This window comes from Salvelinus namaycush, chromosome 3, assembly GCF_016432855.1.
Source record: "Salvelinus namaycush isolate Seneca chromosome 3, SaNama_1.0, whole genome shotgun sequence".
NCBI classification, from domain to species: domain Eukaryota; kingdom Metazoa; phylum Chordata; class Actinopteri; order Salmoniformes; family Salmonidae; genus Salvelinus; species Salvelinus namaycush.
In genome coordinates, this window is record NC_052309.1 from 2,187,338 (window position 1) to 2,198,614 (window position 11,277).

General features: G+C 42.9%; 1 protein-coding gene across 1 annotated transcript in view; it reads right to left on the bottom strand.

Moving 5' to 3' along the window:
• Positions 1-11,277, bottom strand: part of LOC120044749 (probable E3 ubiquitin-protein ligase HERC1) — a 96,799-nt gene that overhangs the window by 38,916 nt on the left and 46,606 nt on the right. Inside the window, exons 42-50 of the mRNA XM_038989426.1 lie at positions 10,560-10,738; positions 9,341-9,424; positions 7,272-7,458; positions 6,917-7,044; positions 2,262-2,470; positions 1,741-2,006; positions 1,509-1,561; positions 1,012-1,209; positions 568-748 (exon numbers count right to left, since the gene is read on the bottom strand). Coding sequence (XP_038845354.1) covers positions 568-748; positions 1,012-1,209; positions 1,509-1,561; positions 1,741-2,006; positions 2,262-2,470; positions 6,917-7,044; positions 7,272-7,458; positions 9,341-9,424; positions 10,560-10,738 — 1,485 coding nt within the window. The remainder of the gene's footprint in view (positions 1-567; positions 749-1,011; positions 1,210-1,508; positions 1,562-1,740; positions 2,007-2,261; positions 2,471-6,916; positions 7,045-7,271; positions 7,459-9,340; positions 9,425-10,559; positions 10,739-11,277) is intronic.

Here is an 11,277-nt window from a genome sequence, read left to right on the forward strand (position 1 = left end):
CCCTGCAGTGTTCTACAGTAACAGATCACAGCCCTGTAGTGTTCTACAGTAACAGATCACAGCCCTGTAGTGTTCTACAGTAACAGATCACAGCCCTGTAGTGTTCTACAGTAACAGATCACAGCCCTGCAGTGTTCTACAGTAACAGATCACAGCCCTGCAGTGTTCTACAGTAACAGATCACAGCCCTGTAGTGTTCTAATACTGAGCTATCAACCGTAACATATGATCCGTAACGTTTTAAAACCAATTTATCACTAGAACAACGGCACAGGAATTGTTTGATGAATACTCTGACATTTGGCCTGTCAGAAAAATAATAACAGAAGCTTCCAGCTCACTGTTTTCAGACCAATTTAAAAGGTTTCATAAGACTAACAAAACAACGTTTTGGAGGTGAAATAACAAGCTATTTCTCAGTAGCAAATGTGTATTGAAATACCTCATCAGAGGAGGAGCCTGGAATGTAGCCACTGTACAGTAGAATGGAATATGTTGTTGATGGACTCTGAACATTAGGCTACCCCACATTGTGAGATACCGATCCAATTAAACAAACCAACCGACCTAGAGGATGTTTGGGAGAGTGCTCTCATCACCATGCTGTATGCCAGTAGTATCTGGGCTGTAGAGGTGACTCTCCTTAGAGCCTGCAGTCTGTCCTGAGGGTCTCTCAGCGATGCAGCCTGCTCCCCCAGAGTCAGAGGGCCGGAGGAACCTAATCCCTTAGTGTCAGTGCTGACCACACCTGTATACCAGAGATACACAATACATTACAACATCTGTGTGACCATTTGAAGATATTTCACAGAATTTGGACTGCATTTTTGCGTTAGTTTGAAACCTTCCCACGAATTCTCAGATTTTTTCAGAAATCCCAGTTGAAGAATTGTAGGTTGGAGAATTTCCTTGCAGTTGATTCCAGAAATTCTCCAACCATGGAGTTTTGGTACAATTTGGGTATTCTGCAACCCTAGTTTGCTGCATAATGCTGTATGTGAAGTACAATACCTTTCTGCATCATGGACCCGTCAGGGTTACTGGTGCTGTTGACCAGAGCTCCCAGCGGGTCGTTTTCTGTGAAGGGGATGGGGTCTGGCACCAACTTCTTCTCACTCAGACCCAGAGGCCTCAGCAACACCCCAAAGTCCTCCAGCCCAGTCAGCCGGTCTGGGTCAGAGTCATCTAGCGGGCCCAGCTCCCAGTCTTCTGGGTTGGAAGAAGCAGATACCTTCATGAGTCATCTTTTTATTTATTTTAAATGTATTTATTCATATTTTCATTTAACCTTTATTTAAGACCCTTGAGGTTAGAAACCTCTTTTGTGAGGGGGGACCTGGATATGATTCACCAGATGATTCATTGTCTCCAAGCACATGGTGAATTTATCATAAGAAAACATTGGTTCACTGAGGCATAAGTCCATAATAAGAGGTCAAGGGAGTCACTTAAACATATGATTCATAGAGCAGAAGAAACCGTAACAAAATAGAGGGTCAAATCCTTACCATCGGAGGTGCTGTCCAGTCTTCCAATTAAATCAGAAGCAAGCCCTTTCATTCTGAGGAGAGAGAAACAATATGCCTGGGAGTGACTGACAGACTCAACAGTTGTAGTACTTTTAACAAGCATCTACAGTGTTACTATGCTGCTCGAAGGACTATGAATAGAGCATATGTGTGTGTGTGACTCCTGCACAAAAAAAGGCATTCTTAAGCATAAAGTGTATTTCTTACTCACCGGTCATGTTTGGATCCAATCTCCCCTAGGTTAGCTGCCAGGTACTTCTCTCTACAGGTGCTACAAAGCAGGTAGTAAGGGCTACCGGACCCACACTCCCCTCCGAACCACCCGTCCACATACGCCCCGGTGGAGCGGTACCCTCGCCGCCCAGCGCTTTGGCCACAGCCCGGGTGATGCCTCTTCATGTGGTTGTTGAACTGCAGAGTCAGGGTGTTACACAGCTCACACTGTACCATGTCATGGGGCTGGTGCTCCTCGCCCCCCTGTGGGAAGCAACAACCATATCAACTGGACCGAACCAGGGTTGGGATCAATTCTACTTTTACACTTACCTGCCTGAAATTGACTGATTTGAAATGGAATTGGTTCCAACCCTGGCTTAAACCTTTTTTTCTAGTCCTATCCTACTGTTTGCTCTTTTAAAACGAAGGCCGTTGGGCGGCCAAAACGTCATGTTTTTAACCTAAACGTCATCGCGCTTATATATCTTTCCCGGATCTGTGATTGTCATGTAGTACCTCGACCATCCAGAGGGTGTCTCTCTCCGAGCTGATGAACTCTCTGAACTGTAGCTCCTCGTAGGGCTCTTCATGGTAGGGGTCATCCATGTACCCCAGCTCTGACTCCTCCTCAGCAGCGAAGGGGTGCGTCTCCGCCCGCTCCGGCCACTCAGACACCCCTGGGTCCTGCCTGTACAGCGGTGGGATGGGGTTGGGGGACGGAGAGTCTAGATGAAGAAAGGATAGTGGTGGAAATATAGTAGGTTAGCAAGAAGAAAAGAGTCACAATGAACAGTACATGACTGTCTCTGAATAGTCTTTTCCCCCTTCTTTATTTACACTTAAAAAGACAGATAGCTTCCCAGAGGATAACATATGAAAGACAGATAGCTGCCCAGAGGATAACATATGAAAGACAGATAGCTGCCCAGAGGATAACATATGAAAGACAGATAGCTGCCCAGAGGATAACATATGAAAGACAGATAGCTGCCCAGAGGATAACATATGAAAGACAGATAGCTGCCCAGAAGATAACATATGAAAGACAGATAGCTGCCCAGAGGATAACATATGAAAGACAGATAGCTGCCCAGAAGATAACATATGAAAGACAGATAGCTGCCCAGAAGATAACACTGAAAGACAGATAGCTGCCCAGAGGATAACACTGAAAGACAGATAGCTGCCCAGAAGATAACATATGAAAGACAGATAGCTGCCCAGAGGATAACATATGAAAGACAGATAGCTGCCCAGAGGATAACATATGAAAGACAGATAGCTGCCCAGAGGATAACATATGAAAGACAGATAGCTGCCCAGAGGATAACATATGAAAGACAGATAGCTGCCCAGAAGATAACATATGAAAGACAGATAGCTGCCCAGAGGATAACATATGAAAGACAGATAGCTGCCCAGAGGATAACATATGAAAGACAGATAGCTGCCCAGAGGATAACATATGAAAGACAGATAGCCCCCCCAGAGGATAACATATGAAAGACAGATAGCCCCCCCAGAGGATAACATATGAAAGACAGATAGCTATCCAGAGGATAACATATGAAAGACAGATAGCCCCCCCAGAGGATAACATATGAAAGACAGATAGCTGCCCAGAGGATAACATATGAAAGACAGATAGCTGCCCAGAGGATAACATGTGAAAGACAGATAGCTGCCCAGAGGATAACATATGAAAGACAGATAGCGGCCCAGAGGATAACATGTGAAAGACAGTTAGCTGCCCAGAGGATAACATATGAAAGACAGATAGCCCCCCCTAGAGGATAACATGAAAGACAGATATCGATTATTTCACTTAATCACAATTCCAGTGGGTCAGAATTTTACATACACTAAGTTGACTGTGCCTTTAAACAACTTGGAAAATACCAGAAAATGATGTCATGGCTTTAGAAGCTTCTGATAGGCTAATGGACATAATTTGAGTCAACTGGAGGTGTACCTGTGGATGCATTTCAAGGCCTACCTTCAAACTCAGCAATTTCCAAACCCCTGAAGGTACCACGTTCATCTGTACAAACAATAGTACGCAATAGTATGCAAGTATAAAAACCATGGGACCACGCAGCCGTCGTTCTGCCCCTGAACAAGGCAGTTAGCCCACTGTTCCTAGACCGTCATTGAAAAAATGTATTTCTTCTGAACTGACTTGCCTAGTTAAATAAATGTAAAATATATCAAATAAAATAAAAAATACAGCTCAGGAAGGAGACATGTTCTGTCTCCTGGAGATGAACATACTTTGGTGTGAAAAGTGCAAATCAATCCCAGAACACCAGCAAAGGACCTTGTGAAGATGCTGGAGGAAACAGTTACAAAAGTATCTATATCCACAGTGAAACGAGTCCTATATCGACATAGCCTGAAAGGCCGCTCAGCAAGGAAGAAGCCACTGCTCCAAAACCGCCATAAAAAAGCCAGACTGCGGTTTGCAACTGCACAAGGGGACAAAGATCGTACTTTTTGGAGAAATGTCCTCTGGTCTGATGAAACAAAAATAGAACTGTTTGGCCATAATGACTATTGTTATGTTTGGAGGAAAAAGGGGGATGCTTACAAGCCGATGCTTGCAGCATCATGTTGTGGGGGTGTTTTGCTGCAGGAGGGACTGGTGCACTTCACAAAATAGATGGCATCATGAGGCAGGAAAATTATCTGGATATATTGAAGCAACATCTCAAGACATCAGGCAGGAAGTTAAAGCTTGGTCGCAAATGGGTCTTCCAAATGGACATTGACCCCAAGCATACCTCGAAAGTTGTGGCAAAATGTCTTAAGGACAACAAAGTCAAGGTATTGGAGTGGCCATCACAAAGCCCTGACCTCAATCCTATAGAAAATTTGTGGGCAGAACTGAAAAAGCACGTGTGAGCAAGGAGGCCTACAAACCAGTTACACCGGCTCTGTCAGAAGGAATGGGCCAAAATTCACCCAACTTATTGTGGGGAGCTTGTTGAAGGCTACCCAAAACATTTGACCCAAGTTAAACAATTTAAAGGCAATGCTACCCAAATACTAATTGAGTGTATGTAAACTTCTGACCAACTGGGAATATGATGAAAGAAATAAAAGCTGAAATAAATAATTCTCTCTAATATTATTCTGACATTTCACATTCTGAAAATAAAGTGGTGATCCTAACTGACGTAAAACAGGTTATTTTTTACTAGGATTAAATGTCAGGAATTGTGAAAAACTGAGTTTAAATGTATTTGGCTAAGGTGTATGTAAACATCCGACTTCAACTGTATGTGACTCTTTTCAGGAAACTAGGCGTATGTTGAACGTCACTACTTCACAGGAGACATTTGAACTTAAACTTTAATTTTTATTTTTTTAAATGTATGCGTTTTTTGGCAGTAATGCCTTGTGGGAACGTGAACTTTCATGTGCCTTAATAACAAACTTGTATGCCATCTGTAAATACAAATAACATTGTTAAATTATGAGCCTAGTTGGTTTAGCCACAGAAAATGTGGCCTGGACATGCCGTGAGATGAGTTCAGATTGGTCTGCCATGTAGCGCACTTCTGTCTATAACATGAGCTAGTCAGTATGTGTCGGTAATAATTTCTAACGCAGCTTTTTTGAAAGATATCACGTAGTAGAACTGCATAAGTATTGCTCTTCACTTTCTGGAGGACCGAGTTTTGAAATAAGTAGAATTAGAGTATGATAGCTAAGGAGATGGAGAAAATTCTGGCGTTTGATTGCAAATATGCAGACGGAGTCGAAAAGAGAACACAGAAGGCTCCGGATTACATCTTCAAACTAAGGGCAACCATGGCATCCGTGACAGAGAGGGAGAAGCGTCCATCCATGTATACGAGTAAGAGAGTCTAGCTAGCTACATTTTCAGATATTACACATTTCTAATTTTGTCAGAAAGTAGTTTTCCTTTCAAGTTAAAGTGTATTAGCTAGTATGCTAACGTTAGCTGGCTGGCTAGCTAACGTTACATGAATGATCTATGTAGTAATATTATTTGTCTCTCAGAGCCATTTGCATTGCTAGTTATAGCCTAATGTTAGCTAGCTAACATTGACCCTGGTTGGTTAGCTTCCTGCAGATTCATGCAGGGTAGTAACGTTATGAGTTTATGGTTCATTGTTTAGCTAGCTAGCAACATGTAAACAAAAGTCTGCACTATGCAAGTAACTATTTTAATAGAATGTTTATGATGTCACTGCGACAACAGTCTATAGACGTAGCTTGTACATTCACTCTGGCTATCTGCTCCGATTTCAGAGCACTCTCGTCTGAGGGTGCCAGAGCGCAGAATAACTGACGAATTTACGAATGCTCAACACCCGTTAAATTTGGCCGGTGTCAGTAAACGTTGGCAAAAAAATGTGTAATTATATTGTTGCCAGCAGCACAGTTGCAGTCACCAATGCTCTGGATAACATAAAAACAGCCTTACCAGCTCTGCTGGGACTAGTAAAATGGTCAGTTCTCTAATTAGTAACTAGCAAGCTAGCCAACGTTAGCCAGTTAGCTTGGGTGCTTGACTGCTGTTAGGTCAGAACGCTCAGATCAAACCTACTTTTCGGGCCAGAGCGTGCAGTGAGTGCTCCGAGAGCGAAACGCTCTGAATTTACGAACGGCCAATCTGACAACGCTCTGAATTTACGAACGGCCAATCTGACAACGCTCTGAATTTACGAACGGCCAATCTGACAACGCTCTGAATTTACTAACGGCCAATCTGACAACGCTCTGAATTTACTAACGCCCAGAGCGCACTCTGGCACTCCAGATTAAATGTACGAACACACCCGTAGTATAAACCAGCCTTTAGTCTTGAAATCTTTGGATGTTTAGTACATAGCCTCACATATTAATCCTTAAAGAGGATAACATATGAAAGCATTGTACTGCACTTTGCTTAATGCCCCTCAACCCACACAGAATCCTTTGATAACACCAGCAAGGCAGAGTTGTCTGCATACAGCAGGAGTTTACATTTCACTGCTGCTGGAATTTCATTTACATGTAACAGGAACAGTAGAGGTCCTAGTATGAGCCCAGAGGGACACCACATGATATCCCCTTAGTCTCAGATAGAATCCAATCAATGTCACAGACAGAGAGCTTCAGGTCAGCTACCCAGATATCTTCCTGTTGGAGGTTATGCTGACCTGCTCTCCTAAAGGAGGTTCTGTGCCCCAAGCTGGAGCGCTGGCGTCTGGCCGGGGGAGGCCTGTTCCTGGTCAGGTGGACATCTAGGAAGTTCTCCCTCTCCACCAGGTCCAGGCCCGCAAGCAGACTGCAACACAATAACATAACAGTAACTAATCTTCCAACTCAACCAAACCAACACAATCTTTGTTTCTGTGAATAATCTATTGATCTCAATCTCTCGAACTGACTTTCGTCTTTAATTTTTCTTGAAACAATTATATTGAATTTATGGCTGATTAATCGACACAGCTCTACTACCCTTAACTCAATTGATAAAAAAAAGAAAACAAAAAGGTTGTTTCTGTGTCTGACCTTTCGTTGGGTACGCTGGTGGGGGCCTCGGGGCACTGTACGGTCTCCGGTCCGTCAGGGGAGGGGGTTTCAGTGGTGGAGGCTCCTGCTGGCTGGCTCTCCATCTGCAGCTCCTCAGTCAGGGGGTGCTCCAACATCCAGCTAGCCAGCACCTCGATGGTCCGCGAGTCTACCTCACCAGCCACACCTGGTGTCAAAGGTCAAGGAGAGGTAAGAGATCAAGTCCAAGTGAGGGGACACAGGCCCTTTTTAAAAAGGGGGATATTGCATAAAGGCAATGACAATAGAAGTCAAAGTCAATCATTTGAAAGGGACACATTATACAGAGTGTTAGATTGGAAAGTTTGTGATGGAAGTACATTCAATCCAAACTAATATGGGGAAGAAGGACGACAGTACTAGCGAAGGAGTAAAGAAGTCAAACAAAAGTGTGAGAGACGGAGAGTGAGGGTCCTATTGAATCTAATTCAACGACTAGGTTTATAGGATAAGTATAAAATAGAATTTGTATTGAAAACATGCACGTGCGGATTCATGTGCTTAACCAAACAGTGGTGTTTACAATTAACCTGAACTGTATATGAATCAATATCAATATCTAAAATGCTTTCTCACTATACAGTAAAATGAGATAAAGTAGTCCAGAAACCTGGTTAAGAGGGCTTAATTGAGAGGAGCCAGACAGATTTGAGTGGGGTACAGTATGCCAAGGAGAGGGATCAGAAAATTACCATTTGTATCACTGTGAGCCTATTATTTCACATATTTGCTGGCTGATTTGAAAAAGTTAAATTCATGAATCACGATATATAATTTTTAGATTATAATCTAATGAAAAAAATGCCTAACAACATCTATGTCTATTGTAAATCAGGAGTTGGAACCAGTTCAGGGAACAAAATCAAAAACCAGAAAATAACAACATTTTTAGAGGAACAGAATCAGAACCGGGAATGAAAGTGATCTATACTGTTCCGGAACAGAACTGTTTTTTTTTTTTTTTTAAGCATGGGAACCGGTTAATAACGTTATTTTATGTTTTAGGATTTATTTTCCAGTCCACAAAAAAACGCAAAAAAAAGCCTTCACTCTGTCACTCAGAAACTTCTTCCAGTATCTGCCTGCCAGCTGAAAAACTTTGCCAGTGTGTGTGCAGGTTACCTGCCCCTCCCTCTCCGAAGCATAGGCTACTGTATCCTACTGATGTAGCAGCGTGATTCAGATTTTTAATAGAGAAGAACGGAATAAACTTTCTCAATGCTAATTAAGGATACTATAGTTATCACGTTTCACATTGGATTTATTAACTACAAAAAGGTAAGACGTGTTTTTAATTCTGGTGCTGCTCTGCACACACAAGCTTGTTAGCTAGCTACAGTAACTCTTGTCCAACATTAAGCCAACTCTCGGGAGTTCAAAGACATTTTAAAGTTCCTCCATAGAAGTCGCTCCTCCATAGGCATAATTCTGCGGGCCTAATTCATATAATGCATGTCATAACAAGATGCCCAGCGCTTCAAGCGAAGCCTTCTCCTCCAACCTCTCTCGCTCTCTCCCCACCAGAAAAAAGTTCAGTCGCATCTCGTGCCCTACACTTGTCTGTCCATCACGCATGTAAACAACTATAGCTTGCCCGCACCATAGCAAGCTGCTCTATCCGCACTGATTGGTGAAGTAATTTAACGCCGAGCTAAATGTAAAAAAACCCATAGATTTCTGAGGTTTAAAAAACCCCAATATAAACAAACTTTCTTATGGGTCCGAACCGGTTCAGAACGTTATTTTCCTTGTCAGAACAGTGGAATGGAATTAATAAAATAATGGTTATTTTCAGAACGAAACGATTGGAAAATAATTTTGGTTCCAACCCCTGATTGTAAAATACTAGTGTCTATACTACGCCACGTTTCGATAGACCGCATGCAAAGAGGAAAGACATAGGAGTAGGCCTTAAAGAAAGAAACCCAGACCCCTCTGGAAAAGCAGGAACTAGCCTACAACACAGGAAGCGGATGGAGCACACAGTACACACACCACACTAAACACACAGAGCGCAACGACAGCAATACCTGCTGCCTCCATGGCCTTGTAGATATGTCTCATAGAGAAGCCCATTTCTAGTAAGCGGACTGGGACAAACATTTGAAGCCGTTCTAGAAATTGAGGAGAAAAAAATGGTAAAAGAAAAACAAGCCAACAAATCTGTCATCGACACTAAAATGTTTGACATGTCATCATACAATGAAGGCAACGACAACTTCCTATCGGGCTGAAATGCAAAACTATTTCAGTAGTAATATACTGTAAATAATGTATTTCTGTTTTAAAATTTTGAATACGTTGCAAAAATGTATAAAAACCTGGTTTTACTTTGTCATTATGGGGTATTGTGTGTAGATTTATGAGGGGAAAAAAAGATTTAATCAATTTTAGAATAAGGCTGTAGTAACAAAATGTGGAAAAAGGAAAGGGGTCTGAATACTTTCCCGAATGCACTGTACAGTACTATTGCAGTAACAACACTCAAAGTCCTTACAAACAAAAAAAGTTAACTTATTTTACCACAGGAAGTCCCTAAATTGATTTGCAGAACAGTGTGAACTCATTGAGCAGGCTGCACCTTTCTCAAAATAATTGTCACCATCCTAAAAAAATGATTTGGTTTTATACAGAAAGAACTGGATGAATTGTTTATGTAGAAGGGCTTTCCTGCTGTTCTATTTAGGACTGTTACTTTTCAACACAAATTCATGGTTCCATTCAAGCAATGTGAGTAGATGAAAAACTGATTTCATGCAACCAATCAACTCTTCATATACACAAACTCTGGTTGTCAAAGCACCCATAACACAAATAACCAGCTGGACAATGAACATTAGCTGGACATGTCATTCAACATTCCATGACATGCAACAGGCAGACATAAAGTTCCCCGTGAGCAATACAGTATCTATCCTGTCCTGCTATTGACGGAGCGGAGTTGATCTCTAGCCTGCTCTCAGATCTGTCTGCGCCGTATAGCCAACTGCAAACGTATCTGGGACCAGGCTAGTTGGTCCGTGTTGCTGTGTGACTGGTTCTGTTATTGAATGAGATGGGCAGCACACCATAAAAGGCTGTTTACACATGCAGATCAATTCTGATCTTTTGCCACTAATTGGTCTTTTAACCAATCAGAGCTGATCTTTTGCCAATAATTGGGCAAAATATCAGAATTGGGCTGCCTGTCTAAACGCAGCCAAATTGCCTTCAATCTTCCATGTATTTCTCTACAAGCGTTTTTCTTACCCGCGCCACGGCTCCTGGCCTGAGTATTAGCGCAGGGCTCCATGAAGCTGGTCTGCTGCTCTGTGAAGCCCTCACAGGAAGACGAGGTGGCCAGGCCGAAGCCTGGACCAGGACCGTGCAACATGGGGGGGTTATTAACCAGGCCAGCCAGGGTAGGGAACCGTGCTAACACCATCCGCCTAGAGGAAGCCAAGCCAACAACACAGTGGTAGTGGGCTGCATTTAGCACAAAGACAGCTGAGATAGAGGCACCGCTGGTTGTGTGTCAGGACTAGAAGTTCCTGGACAGAGGGAGCCCACAGAATGGAGTACAGTGACAATAGAGGCTTCCAATTCTCTTCATAGCCTCATCATCAGAGGTAGAAAACGTTTGTTACATTTAACATGTAGGGCCGATTGCTCCATTGAAAATGTCCAGGAAACCGCCTCATAGAGTTGAACTGTGCTGTAAGTCTGCTTGTCTTTGGGAAGCCAGCAGTTAGATCAGAACCAGGCGGAGTTGCAGCAGAGCTGAAGCCTTGGGAGGGTTAGACAGAGCACAGTCTCATTTCACACACTCACCACCACTCTGAGTCTTCTGTGTCTCAGACGAGCTGCCTACTGATATGGATCTGGAGCAAGAACATCAACAACCCAGGCTGTCAATGGAAAGTGTGTGTGTGTGTGTGTGTGTGTGTGTGTGTGTGTGTGTGTGTGTGTGTGTGTGTGTGTGTACCCT